This window comes from Pagrus major, chromosome 11, assembly GCF_040436345.1.
Source record: "Pagrus major chromosome 11, Pma_NU_1.0".
Classification (NCBI taxonomy): Eukaryota; Metazoa; Chordata; class Actinopteri; order Spariformes; family Sparidae; genus Pagrus; species Pagrus major.
The window spans coordinates 6,293,561-6,315,282 of NC_133225.1; the positions used below are offsets into that span (position 1 = coordinate 6,293,561).

Below are 21,722 nucleotides of genomic sequence, written 5' to 3' on the forward strand. Positions count from 1 at the left end.
TGATGGTCAGAGAGGTGGACTGTTTACATCATTGATGCTTGGTGCTCAAGCGCAGTCAGAGATGATGGACAGTGTTTACCTGTCAAACTTTCACAGTGAGGATATAAACTATACTATCATCACTATGTTAGTGTTGATATTCTCAATCCCCCCAACGCAAATTTAAAAAAATGCACTACAGAATGATTTCCTGTGTGTGTATACGTACATGTTTATGTATACTGTATATGTATATAACTTAAAAAAAATGTATACATGTTCCTTGCTTGTGTAAGATGAAGGAACTAAAAACTTTCATCTTGTTGTGCAACCCTGTGTTGTATAATGACGGATAAATTACGCTGTTACCTTGTTGTTGTTACCCTGCAAGGCACTTTCCTGCCTGTAGAAATGCATTATAACTTTGCAACTTGTGACACTGCAACTTGCAAAGTGGAAATATTTTCACCAGAGATCCATCTTCGTAGGATTGTCACAAGATTTTGCCTATTTGTTTCAAAATGTTGACAGTCATTCATCAGTTGAGTAAACAGGCAGCTGTTCATCCTACATAAAGGATGATGGATCAGTGGAGAGAATCACACCTTGAGTGTTAACACCTCGAGATGCTGATGACATTAATCTTGGTCTCACTGGAACATTGATATCGGTGGTTTGTTTTGGAAACCACTGGAGAAGCACACCAGCTGTTTTTCTGCCTCATTGATTGTCAGTGTATGATTCTCCATTGCCCTCTTGTGGATGCAGCCCACATCTCACCCCCTGTGCATTTTGTGTGACCCACTTGCCTTTTCCTTATGTCTTACGCTTTGCTAAATGTGATAATTTGCTCCACCATCCAACCATTTTATTTCCACCCACCTTCTAATGGGCTAGTTTACCCAATTTGCAAATTCCATGTTGTAATTTGAGTGAGCTATCCATTAAATCACCTCCTTCTCGCTGTCTCCCTGTCTCCCTGTCACCCCCCACTCCCTCCCCCTGTCCTCCTGTCATCAGACAATCACCCTGGTTCTGCACCCATACTCCAGCTTGCTGCCTCCTCCTTCCAAAACCCTGGTGCTCCCCCTCATGAAACCAAAAGTAAGTTCCACTGAAGCTCCAGAGACGACTCGCAACTATAATACTGTTTTGTGGTCATTTGAACATGAACACTTTAACCATGTTTCTGTCCGCACACTTTTTTGGGTGTTCGCCTATATCCCCACGCTCTGCTTCTAGTTAAAGCATTAGGATGAGACTTCATCCTTATAGAAAAATAAATTGGAGGCTGCCCTTCCTCTTATTGGCTGGATCAAGCCTCAGATCCTGGTCCGTGCATCTCACCAGCTTTATACTAATATTTTCTGTCATCTTCGTTTGGCATCTTGTTGTGCTGTGTGTTGTAGGCTACAGATACCTATTTAAGTTTTTCACCCACTGAAAATTTGACCTACTGAAAATTGTCAATATTTTTTATAAATGAATCAAAATTTAAGTTTGTTTTTTTTTTAAGTCATTTTCATAGATCAGGATTGTCAAATTTAAACACATCTGAATTTTGTTGAAACAGCTCTAGCAACACCTCAAAAGCAGATAATAATGTTACATTTTCTGACAAAAAACAAATCAAAACATTGTTGCTTTAATCGGCGGCCTGTCAAAGTAGCAGTATTAGTGACGTCGGCTCCCCATGTTTTGAGTCATTGGCTGTTGCTATCAAGTGTTTTGACTCGTTTAATAATTGCAGAAAAAGTATCTTGGAAAGATTAGTCATCAACACAGTACACTGTATAACCAGATGTAACATAAATAAAAAAAATAAAAATAATTGTGCTACATACTGTACTGTCCCCTAGTAAACAGTTTTACCAGCGTTTTAAAAAATGGATGTTTAAACTTTTGTCTTCTGCAGTGTCTTATAAATAAAATAAATGTCACTCTTAATTTGACCTCTAGGGGGCAGCATTGACCTGTACTGTGGTACCCCTGACTACAGCATATACAGTTTACATGCTGCAGCAGAGATTTAAACCTTTCATCCTAGCACCTTATAAATGATGTCAGCTATGTCAGCATGTTTGAACTTGGATGGGATTCAAGATTAAAGCCTTATCTTAACCCCTCTGCTTTATTCTCATATATTGAGAACTCTAAGTATCAGATGTAGCTCACAAGAATAAAAAGAGGCTGTTGTCTGTTGGAGGCAGATTGACTGTCCTTGTCTCCAACTTTATCAGGAGGTTGTTATCTGCAGCCTGTCTAAGCAGCTGCACACAGTTCCTCCTGAGCAGCAGTGAGCTGCAGAGAATGGAGGTTAGAATGTTATCTCTCATCACTGACATGTTGTGTACACGTGCAGTGTGTTGATATAAAGGGGTTGTGCTTTTACTGTTTGCAGACACTGTGAGGAACTTTCTGTGTTTTTCTATCTAAAACTCAGTCCTACCACAGTGAGCCAGCAGTTAATGACAGTGAGTACACAGGGAGGTTATGTAATAGAAGTGCTGTAATACAGGACTTTGCATGAAGTTGCTTTGATGCAACATGTGCAAGGTAATGTACACGTCTTGCTGACTTTGTTTCTTGTAATTGCTGGAATTCTTTGAATTCAATGTGCTTGAATGTGTTTTCGAAGAAACCTCTCTGAATAAGAATTTTGCCCCTGTCAAGAGTGATGTATGTCCCCCCGGGTTGTTTTCAGGTGTTAATCAAGGTTAAAAGACCTGTCAATCTCCTTGAAAGTGATCTGTTTACATTTGGATCATGTGTTCTATTAATGTGAGTCTTTGTTTCTCCGTCCTCACAGGTTACCCATCTCTGCGCATAGAGAAGAATGACCTGAGGAGTGTTACTCTAATGGAGGCCAAAGCTAAAGTGAAAGACATTGCCATTTCAAGGGAGAGAGTCACACTGCGGGATGTCTTGCATGAAGGTACTTGTCTGTCTTGCTCCGTCTTTCCTACTTCTTTTTTCTGTGTGTCTCTTAAACACCAAAGAAGCTCCCAAATCAGCATTCTACAGAAAGGTCTGAACATTATCTCCAGAATTTCACTGAAAAGTGGAACAAAAATGAGTGTCTACTCTTGGTTCTCCAAAACGGTGCTGATTACCGTGGTTATTTCTGTCCCTAGCTCTGCTCACGAGTCTTACTGTGCATTTGAGATTGGAGTAGCAATACTAGTTGGCGCAGTAGAGCCTGAGGAGTGAGCAGTGGTTTTCTCCTCATTCAAAAACCACAAATCATTAAGAAAGACTTCCTCAAAAATGCCAACACTGAAGGGATGCACTCAAATGAACAGAGCAATAAAACACGTATCTGCTGATAGCGATCATATCAAAACTAATGAAGATGAGGTCAATAAATTATGATTTGGCAATATGATATTAAGTGGCAAGAATGTGTATTTATACATAAACACATATCTGATTATTTATGTATTGAAAGAACAGTGAGACTGAAACTTCCTGCCAGCGGGCCACATGACTCGTGATCATTTTGTTCATTCTTTGCAGAGATGATGAAAGTCATAGTATTTATTTTAGCTTATTGGTTTCCTTCGTGTAAATTCCTGAATATATCTTGCAGTCATACATATGTGAAATTCATAAGTAGCTTCCAACCATATGATAAGAGATGAAATTCCCCAGTAAGCTTCTAACTCTTGTTTCACACCTGAGGAACATGGGTGCAGCACCTGTGGTTAGTTAACTAGTAAACGGCACAATTCTGAAATTTCAATATTGCTTCAGATCAGGGATTATGACCTACATAGTTTCTTCCCTGTTATCTTCCACACTTCCAGGAGTTTGGTTGATTATGGGCCTCAATTGTAACTGGATAGTGTTTAATAATGGAAGCATCCAGGTGTACATGGGCTCAAATACATTCAAAACACTTTGTAATCCAGTTGCCCAAACCACCTCAACTGGAGGTCAAGGATATGTCTGGCCACTGTCTTGTTTTTTTTTTTGGCTTTTCATGGCTTTATTTGAAAGGACAGCTTGGGGGATGACATGCAGCAAAGGGCCGCTGGTCGGACTTAAACCCCGGGCCACTGATGAGTTGCACATGTGCAGTATCGATCTGGCAGCTGACTAGGCTCAGACATGGAAGCCACTAACAAAAGTTACTTTTTAAATATCTTTTACTTCAGTCTCTTGTTCAAAGTCAGCGCAGACTGAACGATGTTCATGTGCTGCTTGACAGAAATGAATGGAAAATTATTTTTTATTAACAAGCCAGCAGCTTTAACCTCAACACACGTCATTGCGTCTCACCTGAAAAGGAGAGAAAATGTGTGTGTTCACCCGGGTGTTGTGCTCACATCAGAGCCGAGCCGAGCCAGAGGTGATAAATACCCGTGACTACTGCAGGTTCAATTGTCAATTGCACACAAAAGCCAGATGTTTGCAGGTGATAGTGGGTTTTTTGGCCAGTGTGAAAGGGGTATATCTGTTAAGAGACACAAAAGATAAGATTAAGATTTACACTGCTACAAGCTATCGCCACTAGTACCACTTTGGAAACAAAGTGCAAAAGCTGATGCATAATGTTGGTGAGTCTGATTTTTAACCAGGAGAAAAAAAAGACAGCCTCTGGACATCATGTCCAGTGGAAATAATTATCTCTAAGCACATTTTGAGTTACTATAACGGCAAACGGCAACGAGCGAGAGAGATCAGACATAGCTAAACAATCAAACTTTCAAAATATTTTCTAAAACCAATCGGTTGTAAAGACAGTGATGATGATTCTGAGATACAGTCTGAAGTCACAGAAGCATCATTGGTCTCAGTGAATTGCTTTTAAAGGTGGAGTGGCTCAGTCCGAGGCAGCGTCTTTTTTTCCAGAATTACTGACTCCACCGTTTAAGCCCCATAATCTTAGATAACATTTGACTGGAATTTCTCCCATTTGTCCGGGATGTTGAAATCAGGAAATATGGACTGGCACTACTTTTTTTCTAGTGGAAACCCTGTGATATACAGAGACTCCTGCACAAACGGTTGTTTTTTGTTTATTTGAACTAGTTTAATAAATGCACACATACAAGAAAGTATATTTATTTTCTTATCTGTTGAACAACCCTATTATTCTGAATTGTGTGTGTGTGTGATACAAAAAAGAGACAGGGACCTATGGATATGAATGCTTCTTTTTTCCTCCAGCGAATAAGCATGCCCCATCACATCAGCGTCAATGCACCTAATATAGCAAAAGTGTGTTCTTGCTCAGGCATATTACACATTGACAGGAAGTCTTAGAAACTGAAGTTCCTAAATCTCTTTCTTTGGCTTCGTATCAAAGATAAAAACAACTCTTGGGCTTCAGTTTGGCTCCGTCGGTCTTTCTCACTTTAGGAGCTGGATGCTTTTGGAGACGATTCAGCATCGTCATGGTGTGATGGAGCTGAACAAGACTGTACTTCACTTTCTGGAGATTTGCCCACATTGGGGTTTAGTGTGGAATGATGTAATAGTTACCCAAGGGTGTCTACAAAACAATGGAAGAGAAATGTGTGGGTGTTCTGTTTTTAAATGCCACTTCAAGGTCCTCTGATGGTTTTTCTTCATTTGTTCATCTCTTCTAAAGCCAACTTTAACATGTTAACTGTTTACAAAAGCTGTAACTGAACCCCTCAATCTCAAAGTATGTCAGTACTCAAATATGTCTTAGCAAGTGACATGGCTGTCGGGATGGCAAACCATGACATTTATTACAGACATTCATGTTCCCCTCAGGATGGATTGTAATAACTTTGATGATCCCCTGACTTATCATCTTGCCCCACCAGCAGGTTAAACTTTTTATTTTGTCCAGTACTTTAGTTTATTACAAAACTACCTACAAAATAGCCTCAGCTGTACTTTGCGTTTAGTGCTAATAAAAAGATGTTAGCATGCTATAACATACGAAACAAAGATATTAAAGAAGACCCACTATGCTTTTTTGTTTTTTCCCTTTCCTTCTGTGTTTTATATCAGTTCTTGTGCATGTAAAAGATCTTGAAATTTAAAAAGGTCAAAGTCTGCACCAACAGAAGCTCCTCTCTCCCACAGAAAACGCTGCTCCTGAAATGCCTCATCAGTAGTCCCAATTTTAATTCTGTGACAGCACACTGTGTCACAGAGTCACATATTTACATAATTAATGCCTAACAGCTACTTTGGCAGCAAGAACTGAGTTAGCACAGCTGCTCTGTTGATTTTTGCAATGCTGGGTCGGGTGTGTGTGAGCTGACCAATCAAAGTAGACTGGGTATTTGGGAGGCGGGCCTTAAAGAGACTGGAGCTAAAACAGAGTGTGAGGGGAAATACAGTCCTGCAGAACTGGACAGAATTAGAAAACTGATGTGTTTCTCAAGCATAAAAGCATGTAAACCTATTCGAGTAGTAAACCAAAATAAAATTATGAACCTAAAACATCTCCTGTAAACATTACTTGCTAAACATCAGCTTATTAAAATTGCCATTTTCAGCATGTTTGCATTTATCCTAAAGCTCCCTGCTGCCTGAGTACGGCCCCACAGAGCTGCTAGTGTGGACTTGTTAACTCAGAACTAAGCTGGACCTGTTTCATGTGGCTATGTCTTGCTTGTTTAAGACCTTTAGGCAAATATTAACAAATCTATATGTTCTCATTGACAAACACAACCTCACCATGGCATCTGAACAACAGCTTGATAGCTTCTGGTTGGTTTTAAGATCACTTGGTCTTGGTATTTGTTAGATTGTATACTGTATACGTACCTGATGTGACTTTTATAGATTGTCACGGATTGTACTTTGTAAGGGTGTGGTGTCTCTAAATGGGCAGTTAAGCTTTTATGACTCCAAGAGTCATCAAAATGACTCTTTGTCTTGCACAACTTGAGTTCTTTTGGTTTGTTTTTTTAATCAAAGCTATTATGTTAATGTAAATATTGATACAAGGTAATACAACACAGGTACAATGTTCAAAGTACTGTGAATATATTATCAGGATGCTCCACATTCATCTGCAAGTAAACACACCAGCAGATATCTGTACATCTGTTTATATCTGACTTCCAGACTTTACTTGATATATGTGGGTAGTTTGCTAGTGCAGTCAGGGCAGAGCTACATACATCAGATCCTTCATAATAAATGACAGCAAATGCAAAATAAATATTAAACACACAGGAGTAAGAAGTGACAAATACAAGACATACAAGGCCATGTCTCAGAGGTGCTTGAACTCTGAGTTGGGTTCTGTTTTTCAGGAGCCAGCAGGTCCAGACAGGCTTGATGGAGAAGGTGGGGGGTGTGAAGAAGACAGTTACACACTAACCCTGTTGTTACACTTCGACTCCTCTCCTGTTGAAACACAAGGCACAGTTAGCCTTAGGGCTCAGATTTTTTTCTGAGTTTATGTTGATGGTTTATCTTCTTAAATGGCATCCTACCTCAGTAAAGTCCTGGAGGCAATGTGGTGACAGTTTAGACAAAGGAAATGATGAACGTGCGCTCTTTGCCTTTCCCCTTCATTCGTATTTCTGAATCGTTCTCGGCGATGAAAGGTCCTCTGAGCTCTAGTGAATCTCTTGTTTTGGCTCTTGTCAATGAGACAAGAGCCAAAACTGCCTAATCCTATTAAAAGACAAAGGCTTTTAAGCTGAAGCCTGTCCATCTCTGTTCACAGATCAGCCAGGCATGGCGGCCTGTGAGTGAGGTGACATTTGGGTCTTAGCTTGTGATGCTTCTGGCTGTCTCTCTCCTGCCCTTTTCCTCAAATAAAATCCTGGCATTTGTCTTTGACAGGCACGTTTGGCCGCATCTTCCACGGTGTGCTGCTGGATGAAAAGGACCCCAGTAAGGAAAAGCAGGTCTTCGTGAAGACGGTGAAAGGTATGCGCTCCATCCTCGCATTTAATGCACAGTTGAATGCACAGCTGCTAAAGAAATGAAAATAATGTGAAATCAATGTGTTGTAAGTTTTCTTTCTCTCATATTAATGTGCAACTGACTGAGTTTTCTAAGTGTGTTGGTTGGGAAAGCAAACAGTGCAATGCTCAGTAAAACGTCATTGGACCGAAACATGATTGTTATGCCAAAGACGAAGGTGAATTATGATGGTTGTTGGACTGAAACATAGCTGAATATTCAGTAGAGAGTGAGCAGTTTTTGATTGATTTATTTTTCTTTGGTGAGCCCCGGTAGTGAGCTCTGTAGCCTGTTAACGAAACTGTTGTCTATCAGAAATAGTAGGTACTTTTCTAACATCTTCAGCAGATGGTCATGCATGGATTCAATCCAGAAAACAGGCGCAGTTAATGAATTAAATGTCATAGTCATGCTGCATGACTCCATTATGTGTGACTGTCAGGTTCTTTGTTAGCGGCATGTGTCAGCTTTCTCTGCCAGTTGCCTTCTGACCTCTCCATTCTCTAATGTTTACTCAGGGAGGGGTGGATACCACTCAGCGAACAATATCTTCATGCCAGTCTTGGCGTTGTTAAAATCTTTACTTCCTCCTCATGAGCCTTTTGGGAAGGGAACAATGCGGCTTTCCATAAGTAGCAGACGATGGCAAAGCTGCATACACAGATTAAAAACTGGACTCGTTGCGCTTGGCACAAGTCAGTTTTCCTCTGAAGTTTCCCACTACAAATGACTGTTGGCAGAGGAATCTGTGCAGGGGAACCAATGAATTTCAAACACTGCATGGGGTCTAAGAGTTCAGAAACTATGTTTTTAACTTTTCAACTTTTCAACTTTTTGACTGCACAGGTCACTCTAGATTGCTCTATTTTTAATGAGGTTTTGTGTCTGATGAAATTGTTTAGATCATGCGTCTGAGGTGCAGGTGACCATGATGTTGACTGAAAGTTGCAAGCTCCGTGGACTTCATCATAGGTGAGTAGAAGCAAACACAAAGGACCAGTCGTTGCATTTTCCTTCATTTGATTAAAAAAAATAAAATATCTAAATATCAAACATTCAAGCAATAGATTATACTTTAAAAGAAGGGGGGAAAGCCAAAATACCTCATAACCCCGATGTGGTTTGCATCTTAGACCAACAGGCCATTGTTACATCACATTACATTATCAACCTGTACCACGGTTATACACACGTTGGTTTCTTTATCGTCACGGCTGTCCACTTTCACAACACTTTCAGTTCATAACGTAGCAGAAGAAAAGTCTGGTTTACTCACAACCCAACACTGTATTCCATCAGAGCAGTTCCTGTCATCATCTTTTTGAAGACTCGGTTTGAACGCTGACGAAAGAACACCACATTTGGGGAACAAAATGTGTCTTCTGACATAAATGTAGCACTCAGAAATGACATTTGAGCTTGTTCCGGTCTGGGTTTTAAAATACAGTCATTTATTTTGCAAACAATTGTTCTCAGTTTTGATAGTGAGGCTCACAGTGAATGCAATTGAAATTTTTTTTTTTAGTTCAGTTAAGCAAATCTTGCCCCAAGTTTTTGAGGAGGTTTGGACTCTCACTGTACTGTCCATATGTGGAAAAGATTATTGTCATGTTGGTTCAGTTCTTCCTCTTTCTTTTAAAGATAAGCTTTTACGTCATTTCCTCTTCTATAGTTTGGTAATGTTTATGATGACCATTGCAACATATTTATTTCCATCTTCCAAGAACTCTTTGACGTGTAGCTACCTCACCTGCTCTTTCTCTTCACCTTCAGAAATCTGTTGCCCATCAGTCATGTGTGTACAGAGGACGGAGAGAAGCCCATGGTGCTGTTGCCTTTCATGGCTTGGGGGAATCTCAAGCTCTTCCTGCGGCAATGCAAGCTAGCTGAGGCTAACAACCCACAGGTGAAGCTTCTACTCAGCATAGCTCTGGCGGAGCTAAAAACACGAGTTACTTATTAAACCATTGCAATAAATGCCTCAGTTCAACTCAGTTATTGCATTGGATTGAGAAATGTATGAAGCCATTAAGATAAATCCCTAAAATTGGAAGAAAAGTCAGATTCTGTCCGACAGTCAAACCTGAAAGAAGGTTTTGTGTGCGTGAAGCAATCAACACCTTCCAGTAACTACTGTTTACACTGTTATTAGACCGACTGTTGGTATAGTCGTGAGGCCAGTGCTCAAGGCAGCGATTTTTATTCACTATGTAAAGACAATCAGGCTTTTGTACAGGTTAACCCCAGGGAGACTTTGATGTGCTTGGCAAAGCCACAGCACAGATCCAACCAATCAATCAGCCCAAAAATACAGATGTAGCAAACACTTAGCAATCACAAGATGAAGCTTGCCACCAATTTACATTAATCAAAACCGCTTTGTAAAGTTTCAGGTAACACATCAGCACCTTCGTTCTCCACAATCTCATTATGTAGTTCTGGCAGTTGTAGAAGACAAAGACATAGTCATTAAATTGTGCTGTTGCAATAAACATCGAGCAATAAATCAGAAATGTTTTAGTACAGGGAAGATAAAACGGGGGAAAGCACTGAGAGAGCACAATACTACAGTGTGGCTTTCATTTTGAAAGTGAACATCTGGTTTGGAGGCAGAACAGTAAAAAGTGTTGAGTGTTGACTTTTTCCACAGGTGTCATATTTGCATTAAAAAAAAAACTCTTAAAGTTTCTCTGCACAAACACAGAGTGGCTAACTGAGCTGTCACGTACCAGCTACACACATCTCAGTTTTGTGTGAGATGTTGACTTGCATGTATATTATTTTGCAGGTGTTACTGTTGATTTGCAAAAGAAACATTTTCCTCTTCATTTTGGCCCGGACATTATTTTAAATAACTCTAAAGTGAAGATTTTTCCAAACTCTGGTTCCTGTGTATGTGGACATGTAAAACGGAGCATTTGGGAAATGATGGCATCATCACCTCAATTCATACACGTCCATTGATGTTTTGGGTAATTAGCACAGCCTGTTTTGGGTCATTTTACTTAACCAGAATAAAATCACTACACATGTTCAGCATGTTCTTCTCTGGTGTTTGACATATTGTTTATGCAAACTTTTTTCACCACCTACCTGCCCAGCGTGCACGTTGAAGCCTTTGAAATGGTATTCACTTTTTTTTTTTTTTTTTAAACTAAGATTAAACATCAAACGCGGAATAATATCCTTTAGGAAAATGTTTGTGGGCAAGGCCTTTTAAAATGTTCTTATCTTGGTTCACTGGTTACTTGCTTCCTGTGTTTTCTCATTAATCAGTTTTCATTGAATCAAACTGTCCACTGTCAGATAAGATTAAACGGCACAAACATTTCCGAAGTATTTGTGTCCAAGCCACAGATTCTTACTGTATCAAACTGTCCACTGTCAGATAAGATTTAGAGGCACAAACATTTCCGATGTATGTGTCCAAGCTACTGACTGTGCAGCTAATTAGATTGGATACAAAAATATGTGAACACACACATTAATATATGTGGTACTGTCACTTCAGGAGCTCTTTTCTACAAGGCAGTGCTTTCTTTAAAGTTATCAGGATGTTTATATACATTGTAAGAGCTGCCCTACTTTGTTACCAGTCGGAGTCTTTGCTCTGTGCAGTGTAAGGCTTTTGTCAGACACACCTGCTGGCCAAGCCATTGTCTACGGGCCCTTCAAGAGCTCCAAGCACAAAACAAACAACTTCCTTTAATGTCAGATTGTGGTTCAAACCTTTGAGTGAGGGACTTTCTGAGCCATGGGATTCAAATTGTTTTCCCTCTGGTGCATACGTAGTTATTCAGCAATGTTGATTATGTAGTACAGCCAATGTAGCTCACAATGCTATTGACAATGCTAATGTGAAGTAGGTTTAATGTTTACCTTGTTCTCTATCTTAGTTAAGCATATTAGACAAAAAAAAGTTTAGCATGCTGTCAAACGCTCATAGCACCGAACACAAAGTACCTCATGATGGCATGATAATGTGATCTTGTGAATCTATTGTGCTGGGCCTGAAGCCATGCACATGTGCCCAAATCACAGTGGTTTGGACCAATCAGCATCCCATGAGGAACTACTGGCAGCTGCGGGTGTGGTATAGGTGCAGCTGCCAGCGAGGGAAGCGACTGTTCTTTTGAAAACAACAATGGCTGCTCCTCAGAAATTAGCGTGGACAAGATTTTTCCACTGCTCTCCAAACTGGCTTCAGCAAGAGTTTGATTAAGCAACTGGCTTCTCTAGTAGTTCCTTCCTACTGTTGATGTGACCGGCTGAAGATAGACAGCAATAGACAGATGGTTCATCCAATCACATGAAAAGCTTTCAAGAATGACTCCCCAGATAGGCAAAAATAAACCATCTACTGTCAGGGTAGAAAAGTTCAGGGATCACCAAGGTTCATTTCATTTCATCCTGAGTGGAACATGAATGTCTGAAGCAATTGTTACGGCAATCCAGCTGACAGTTGTTGAGACATTTCACTCAAAACGGCAAATGGTGGTAACCTCATAGTGACACTGGAGGAAATGTCATGGAAACCCATCTAAAAGTTGTGGTGATATTTCATTAAAGTAAAAAAAAACAGCAATCTGCTGATGGCGCTAGATGACCGACAGACTGACATTGCTGTCCCAGGAGCCTTGCTGCTGTCATGGCTAAGTGTTTTGTAGTATTTCCTAAAGAGTAGGATTGTTTTCCAGCATTCTTGATATTCAGGTGATTGTGTAACAAAATACCTTTTTTAAAAAAAGTGGGTTTTTTTCTTCTAAGCAAACCCTTTTCCATGGCAGCAATGTGAGATTAAATTGTTCTTCAGTTGACTTGCCTTGCGCTTGCATTTAAAGACATAAATAGTCTTTGTGTATGTGACTCCCTTCTTTGACCCATAGTTTATCCTAAGGAAATAAGAACAATTTGACACAGAAGACCAATTTCAACGCAGTAAAGTCACATCAGCCGTCAGTCTCCCGTCAGTCTCCTGTCCCCACTTGCTCCCTTTTTGTATTTTTCCCGTCTCTGCTTTTCAGCTGAACATTGTGTCTCTCTCCCTCGTTTCCTTTCAGGCAATCTCTCAACAAGACTTGGTTTACATGGCCATTCAAATTGCCTGTGGAATGAGCTACCTGTCTCGCAGGGAGGTCATACACAAAGACCTTGCCGCCAGGAACTGCGTGTAAGTGTCCCTGACCTGGCTCAAAGTTTTCCTCATTGTGTTCACTTCTTTCCCTGTGGCTTTAAGGTGATTTGGTTTGGAATTTAATCACTAAAAAATAAAGACGCCGACTTTTCTCTCCTGTCCCTCCCTCTGACAGAATTGACGACAACATGCAAGTGAAGATCACAGACAATGCCCTTGCCCGAGATCTATTTCCCATGGATTACCACTGTCTGGGGGATAATGAGAACCGGCCCGTCCGTTGGATGGCTCTGGAGAGCTTGCTCAACAACGACTTCTCTAGTGCGAGTGACGTGGTAAGAACTGCAGTACCACACAAACAGTTTACTTCTTGCAGCTGAATCATGCAACCTGATGTTAATCTTTCCTGTCTCTTAAGTGTTAGCTAACAAAAATAATAATCAGGAAACATGATGCAGAGAGGATAATGCGGGAAATGGCACCAGTTGTAGCCAAGCCATTAATAGACGCCTGGTCAAGGTGTCAGAGGGGGAAGGGAGGAGCAGTGTGCCCCTGGCTCTTCCCTCTTTCCTGTCTCAGGATAGCAGAGCGGGTGCATTGGAATCAGTCAGGAAGCTCCAGAGATCCTTAGAGACACCAGTCAGACATGCCTCCACCCCTCCACATTCCTCTTATGGTCACACTGCTTCATGGCAACCACCCCCCTCCCTAACATTTACAGTTAACAGGGGCCATTACATCCAACTAAGCTTTAGGGAAGGTCTAGACAAGTGCCCACAGCTGTGTAGCATCATCAGGGCAGCATACATGCCATAATTACTCACATAAACACTCCATACCCTTATGTCAGTGGTTACGCACACTGGATACCAACTGGACAGGATGAGAAAGTGACTATTTGCCCTTCTTAGGAATGTTGGCAGTGGCCTTGGTACTGATGCGGGAACAGGGTGGATTACTGTACAGCAGCCCCTCCCATTACGGTGCCCTATGCCCTCTTTCAGTCCATGCATTTCCTTTAAAGGGCCTGTACATCCCATTAATTAAATAACTTCATTTATAAAGCACTTTTTTCTAAATCAAGTTACAATCATGTGCCTTAAAAAAGCCATATAAACAAGCGAAATCACCAGCTAAATAATCAACAAAAATTTTAGTAATGATGACGAATGACTAATGAATAACCAAAACAAGTCGAACAAGATAAAGCAAATAGTAAAAACAAAAGAATAACTGAGAAGAGAAAGCAATGCAGAGGAAGTGCGTTTTCCAGGGAAACTGAAGGCTGTTTTCCACAAGTGAGATGTGAAACTGCAATACGTAAAATACTCATGCGATTATTCTGCATGACAACTATGTAGACCAGGACCGGCGCAAATTATCTACGGCGTCTTCCATTTTTGCCCCCGTCCCGCGCTTTATGCAGAAACGTTTATAAGCACACTTCATGATCAGATTTGGTCATTTAGATTTCCTGAATGAGGCCCAATAACTTCCCCCTGGACCCCAAAAGTCCCTTTCCATAACCAACATATAACATAATCAAGTGAATATCAGCGACATCCCCATCTTCATTGTATCCTAGCTGCTGGGTGATCTCAAGCCATATATTGTCCTTGACTTGGTTGTTGAGGTAGTCATTGAGGTGTTCAATGTGACATCATTGGACATTCATTGGTCGAACATATATTTCTGCAGACCTTTTATTGGATTTTGACTAGTCTGTAGCGAGTTATAGTAGACTAAGCAGGATATTATGAAAGTACAAGTTTCCAGATTCTTCTTGGATAAATAATCACATTTTCGAGATATTACCAAGTCGCAGAAAGCATTATTGAACAACTGACGTAACCTGTTTATCAAAGTTACTGAAGATAAAACCAGATTTTTGCACTGGGTTTTGATGCAACATGATGGAGAATTTGAGTAAGAGAAGATCCCGTTGAAGGGGTCTGGAAATTTTGATAACAGCTGCTGGTTTATCTGAGGTCAACTGAAGAATGTTTTGAGAGGGAGAGTTTTTCACTTTTCATTTGTATATATTAACAGTGAAGGTTATGACAGGAATCATTAAAAAATCAAATCAAAGTCATTTATTTTAGGTCTCCCAAAATTCCAATAACGGGTGCAGTAACAACATCTACACTTTGGTTTTTTAAGTGACCTCAGATATGGTTTAATAATAAGAGTAACATGAATAGAGAAATGCTCCTTTTCCTCGACTCCCTCCTGGGAAGTCAGAGTGAAGGGTCATTGCAGGGCAGACCCTCTCTAACACCGGAGCTCGAATCCCCAGCCTCCCTAAACATAACTGATCCCCGACTGTTTACTGTAAGACTCTTGACAAAGACTTTCAGCAATGATGTATATTCCAAATAAATTCATCAACATCATTTCCCTGAATTGTTCCAGTGGAACATTTTTGTATTTGAATGCAAGCGGGCACCAAAGAGTTTCCGCACTGTGGGTACAAATGTTAGTTGTGTTTGATGATAACACATTAAAGACAACGTCTTGTATTAACCATGTTTAGAAATTGTAGTAAATAAAAAAGTTCAGTACCGGTCTCAGTGTTGATCACATGTTGTGTTTTCACAGTGGGCCTTCGGAGTAACTCTGTGGGAGCTGATGACACTGGGTCAGACCCCCTACGTCGACATCGACCCTTTCGAGATGTCGGCATACCTGAAGGATGGGTACAGAATAGCACAACCAATCAACTGTCCAGATGAACTGTAAGTCAATTCGTAACATGCAAATAGAAATACTACATTTCCTGATTAATGAATTGGTGAAAAAACGGTTAATTCACGTTGAAAAATGAAACAAAAAATGTACAATTTCTTCTAAACGTTAAACTGAAGAGAGAAAAAACAGTCTGCAAAACTGACGTCAGCCTACCTACAAATTATGGAGTTTTTTTCTATTATTTATTAAATGTTCTAATAAGTAGTCAGTATTCATCTGTAGCCTAATTTGAGCTACTGTTGTACCTCATGTTGATGTTCAGGACAATTGAAATAAGTGACAGGTCTGTAGGTCAGTAGGCCTTTACGGCTGACTAGTTTTGACTCGATGAACATGTCACAGTCAGGGCATGTTTGTGCTCTTGCTTATCCTTATCATTTTTATCGATATAAAAACATAATGTATGTTTATAGACCTCTGCAGTGAAGAATGTGTGTGAATGTTCAGCTGCAGCAAGCCTTGTTATTGCAGACTTTGACCAAATTAAGTGTTGTGTAATATGCAAGCTCAATGAAAATGAAAGGTTAAGCAGCTACAAGCGTTGATTGCTGTGAAGCTTATCAACATCCTGCCAGTGTGAAGAAGGAGGAGCAGCCTGTGGCCACAGGCGTAATTTTCCCACTACGGCATTATAGTGTTTACAGGCTGTTTCCTCAATATCACGTTTGCAGCGAGCCTGCTGTCACCTTCTCGCCAATAACAGGGCTAACTGGCTCAGAACAGGGCTGCAGGGGTGGACCACCCGCTTGGATTAGTATGTGATGCATGATTAAGGGAAATCAGTGAGAGTTCAAGTTTTGGGCGGAAGTGGCAAAAAACACAAAGGTGTTGTGATTTACTCTAAGCCCTGATAACAATATAAAGATCATTAATTAGTGCTATTAATCAACAATAATTTCATCATCATCATCATCTTTATCAGTATTTATTCAAAATTTAAACTGAACCTGAGGGCACTTGCTTCAAAATAATATTCCTATTTATTTCTGCTTGGTCATGGCATTCACAGGCATGCTATTTCTTTCCATCTTTATGCTGACTGGGCTTGGGTGATTTCCAAATTTTTATGTCACGATATTGCGGCAAAGATGACATGTAGCCTCATTCAAATACTTTGACTCCCCATTTCCTCCCGATTCAAACCCGAAATACTGGCAAATTGGCGAGTTGGTGTTCTTTAAAACTAAGTCCTTAATGTCTGTATGCTATAGCATTGCATGCGTGCCGTTACATCAGGCCAATTAACCTGTAGTAACCTCCCAGATATCGACACCTGTTGCTTCCATTGCACCCGAAGCTGCCGCACCAGCTATCCGATATTCGATAATGTGAAAGATTTTGTGAAAATGTATTATTGAAAGACTCTTGCTAAAATCTTTTCATATCTGAGCTTCAGAGAGGCCTAATCCATCCAATATGACTTGAATTCCTCACGTTTAGATAACTGTGTTGGTCTCTTAACAGGCACAAATCATAAAACACTTAAGAGGCTCTAAATCGCACAGAATGCAACAACAACAACAAAAAAGAACTCATATTATTTCACTTTTCATGTTTTCACATTTGGCTAGTACTTTATTACACTACTACTACTACTGCTGCTGCTAGCACTAGTAAAACAATTTGCAAATATGGAATCATCATAAAACAGGAAAGGTATGTTTTGTGCCCATTTTTTTTTTATTTTGTTTTGCAAGCTCAATGTTCCACCGACAAACATTTGTACTGAAACCTGGAGCAGAATTAAATCTCCACAAAATGGGGAAATAATTACCTGAAGTGAACTTGGTTTCCTTCTGAATACAATAGGTGGTGAAGTAATTGTTTTCTTTGCCACAATATAGCACGGTATTTGAGGTTGAAAAATAAAACATTTCAGGTCATGCATTGATTAGCAGATGATTATATCGCATTCATTTATATCAGTGCTGTACAGGCAGCTCCTGGAAACATTCAAAATGTGTAACATTTGATTACAATACCCAGAGGTTGACGCCAGCTCTACATCCTTCTCTCTCCCACTGCATCCTGTCTCACACACACCAAACCCCCAACTATATCCTGAACGGGCTCGTGGACAGACATAACTTGACTCGTCTTTTCATTGCAGGTTTGCAGTGATGGCTTGTTGCTGGGCCCTGGACCCCGAGGAGAGGCCTAAGTTCCAGCAGCTCGTCCAGTGTCTCACAGAGTTCCACGCAGCGTTGGGCGCTTACGTGTGAAAACAAGCTCTTTATTTTATTTTTTTACCCCCAAGAACAGCAACACTAAAAGCTGGTGGACACTATTCATAAGGAGTACATGTATGAAAATGTGCCTTATCGGATGAAAGAGCAGACTTCAGCCTGATGATTTTATTTTGTACAGTTCTTTTGGAGTTTTTATATAGTTGAATTACCTTTTTACAGCATAGCAAAGTAAAAGGAGTCTTTGTTGAATATTGTTTCATATGCTTTGAAAGCGAAGAGCAATTACGGTGCTCTTCTCCTGCCAAGAGGACGGAAACTACGGAAAGATGTCTTCATCTGTACAGCAACATTTACAGACCTTTATGTGCCATCGGACAAATGTTTTAACACTCTGACAACCTGGTTTTAAAGACAGTATTTTCTACAGTTTTGTAACTTAGTCAAACAGTTTAAATTGTTGTGGATAGATGTGTAACTCTACAGGAAAATGATTTAGGTACCAAAGTAGACTCAAGGGCTTAATTTGGGTATGCAACCAAACTCTCCAACTCTGCTATGGTCAGCTCCAGCTTGGTACGAGAAGCCTCTTGGAACAGATTTGTGTTTGTTGAGATGATATCTGCGACCTTTAGAGTACGACTGGTACACTTTTTCCTCTGGATGACACGAAGAATTGTTTCCTTTTCTTCATGGAGCAAACGAATGGATGCCACAGCACCACGAAGCTACATGCATGAACTTTTAAACATCCAGAGGGAATTTTGGACACTATTATTATTTGATGCCACCGCCTTCTTACTCTTTTGTACATTATATTTCCACTATCTCAAACTCCAAACAGAATTATCATTGTCTCTATTTTATAAGCTTGATTGTTCTGTGTCAGAACACAGCCCATCACAGGATTTTTTGACTGATTTTTTTTTTTTTTTTTTTTTGTGAGTAACTAGAACACTAATAATCACTGTGAACATACAAAACTGCCAATCATCTTGGTCTAATCTTATTCTCACACCTTTAACATCTTTGTCATGTGTCTTTATGGTCACTGCATGTTGAATTAAGGTTGTAAACTGCTTCCCGAATTCGTATCCACAAAATTAAATGGGATCTTTTAAATATACAATGTCTATTTATTGTTTTAGAGAGAACACCTGATAGCACATTTCTGTTTGTTTTGTACCACAAAAGCCACAGTTGAAGCAAAGTGTTTTGGTACACGACTGTTTTTTCTGTTTAGCCTGCAAAGCTTCAAAGCGTAGTGATGCCTTTGCTGTTCAAACATACCGACTGTCTTGTTTATAGAAGAGCCAAATGAGTTTCAAATATAAACACTGAAGTATCTGTATTATCAGATATGTGTCCTCATGTATGTAAAATGAGAACACTGTTATGAGTTCTTACTTTTGTTAATTTCCTTGTTTTTCTTCAAGTTGCTCTTGTTTTAGCTTTAGACTGTCACATGAGCTCTGCACCTCTTCATGATGTTGTAATGGAAAGTTATGTAAAATCTAATTTGTGCAGAATCCCTTGCATTACAAAGGCTTCATCATTACATGCAATCAGTTATATTTGTGGCAGGCATCGCATGTGCAGCCGGTCCGTCATTTTTTCCTTTAAATTAACACCAGAAATTTTAGAGGACAACATTTTTATTTTTTTTTACTTTGAGTGGGAATAAATGTCAACCTGATCAGTGAGTATAGAAAGCAACATTTGTCCACATGGATATTATTTAACTAATCCTTCACAGTGTTTCACTGACAAATTTTGACAATCTTACTTCCTTTTTTTCTGCTTTTGTTTCTGGTGGAAATCGTTTGTATTTCTGTGAATAACCAGCTAAACGTCAATGACATGAAGTCACATTGAAGTATTTCCACACACGTACAACAGTGTTTGACAATCACCTCCTTTCAAAATATTATCAGTCATTGTCTGGTACAGTTCGTCACTGTCATAAGGGCCTGTGTCAGTTCTGCACACTCGTTCAACAATTTCTTCACTGACAGCATAATAATAGAGTGTAATGCAATGCAGCGGGAAGCCGACGTGTTGGGTAAGTGGACGTTCTCATTACCAGGTTGTTGTGTCAGTCTGGTTTCCAAAGCAGAACCCTGAACTTCACCAGGTTTAAGTGGGTTTCTGTTCTTTTGTTCAACAAACTACTCCAGATAAACTTGGTACTTGGAGCTGTCGTACTTCACCACATATAAAACCAGATGGATCCCAGCCTGGATTTCATGACTCATCTTTGGATCTGCTTTATATAATTGTCAATTCAATTGCCTCAAAGATTAAAATATATGTTTGTGTTTCCATTATTCTCATACATCTAACTACAATTTAACTGAAATCGATACCTTTAATTGGTTGAATCATGTCATTGCACTGTACTTGAACATCCACTTACACTAAATTCAGTCCTTCCAAAGATCAACTCTCATGCTTGTGTTGCTTAGCAACACATTTATTTGACTAATGACTTGGTTATGAATTATATTGAGGGGAAATTAATGTATGGCCAAGGCTTTCTGTGAAGCTACTATGATAATCAGTTTGTCATCAAGTCATCTTAAGCTTTGGGAAACAATTTTCAACATTTTTTAAAATTTTATAGACCAAACAACTAATCAATTATAAGAATGATCAACAGTTTAATTGAAAATAATCATTACTTGCAGCCCTATTATAGTTGGACGCATAACACATTGTAACAGGTTCCCAGTGCATTATAAGAGTTGCTATAATCCTTTATGTCTCATAAAAGCAGCCATGAAGTATTACGTTATGAAGTATGATTGTACAATAATCATACAGTGATAATGATAAGATATACTGAAGGTTACAACCAACCCAATGACCAAGAGAGCACATCAAACATTCAGTGGAAACAGAAACAGGAGCTGTGAGGAAATACTGGCGAAACCAGACCAAGCTACACAATCTGTTATTATCTCTTATATAACATCACAACATACAAGAAGCATTGGAGTCTGAACTATAAGAGATCTGTTAGCTACTTCTTCACTTCCTTCGCTTTCATATGTTGATGTGATGATGGCCATGCAATAACCCTAAAAGGAGAAGTTCACCCACAAATGAAAATTCAGTCATTACCTACACAACCACATGCTGATGGAAAGTCAGGGGAAGTTTCGTAGTCCTCAAAACATTTCTGAACTTGACAGCAAAACAGTGTTGCAGCATTCTCCTAAACAAGGGAAGTAAAAAGTTAAAAAAAAAATTAAAAACATAAAATGGCTCCATACAGCTTGTCTGGCATAATCCAAGCCCCAATATCCCACAGTGATTTAAAAAAGACGTTATTCACACACTTTACAACTCGATACATACTAACTTGAGACAGACCGTACATGGAAAGAAGGCTTATTGTGATATTTGATTTCATAGCTTGCAGTCAGGGCTGTAACTGCCATTGACGACAGTGGGTCCACGTCTTCTTTTGTTCTGGAAATTTTGGGGTATTAGCAACCTGGCTGGAAGTTTGGCTGTTTCAGATTCTACAACAATTAAAAGCCTTCATGGTGGATATTTAATAGGCCTTTATCGATGAAGACATTTTAACATGTCACAGTAAAAAAAAAAAAAACAGGTCTAAATAATAAAATTAATGATAGCTGAACTCCATTTAGCTGTTCAGTTTCAGGGTCCTGGTGTTGTTAATGTTTTAATAAAACAGAGCCAGTAACAGAGACTCTTTAAAGCTGCTGTGTTGTGTGTGTTTTTTTCATATTAAAATA

The 21,722-nt window shown here is 39.6% G+C and overlaps 1 protein-coding gene across 5 annotated transcripts in view; it reads left to right on the forward strand.

Moving 5' to 3' along the window:
• The window catches only part of ryk (receptor like tyrosine kinase), a 40,810-nt gene extending 21,726 nt beyond the window's left edge, over positions 1–19,084 (forward strand). For 4 of the 5 annotated variants that reach the window (XM_073476948.1, XM_073476944.1, XM_073476947.1 and 1 more), the window contains exons 8-16: positions 1,000–1,083; positions 2,789–2,914; positions 7,765–7,851; positions 8,790–8,859; positions 9,661–9,793; positions 12,948–13,057; positions 13,197–13,356; positions 15,620–15,756; positions 17,880–19,084. In XM_073476948.1, the coding sequence (XP_073333049.1) occupies positions 1,000–1,083; positions 2,789–2,914; positions 7,765–7,851; positions 8,790–8,859; positions 9,661–9,793; positions 12,948–13,057; positions 13,197–13,356; positions 15,620–15,756; positions 17,880–17,991 (1,019 nt within the window). In that variant the 3' untranslated portion in view covers positions 17,992–19,084. The remainder of the gene's footprint in view (positions 1–999; positions 1,084–2,788; positions 2,915–7,764; positions 7,852–8,789; positions 8,860–9,660; positions 9,794–12,947; positions 13,058–13,196; positions 13,357–15,619; positions 15,757–17,879) is intronic. The other variant, XM_073476949.1, reaches the window with a different exon arrangement.
• Positions 19,085–21,722: the final 2,638 nt, after the last annotated feature.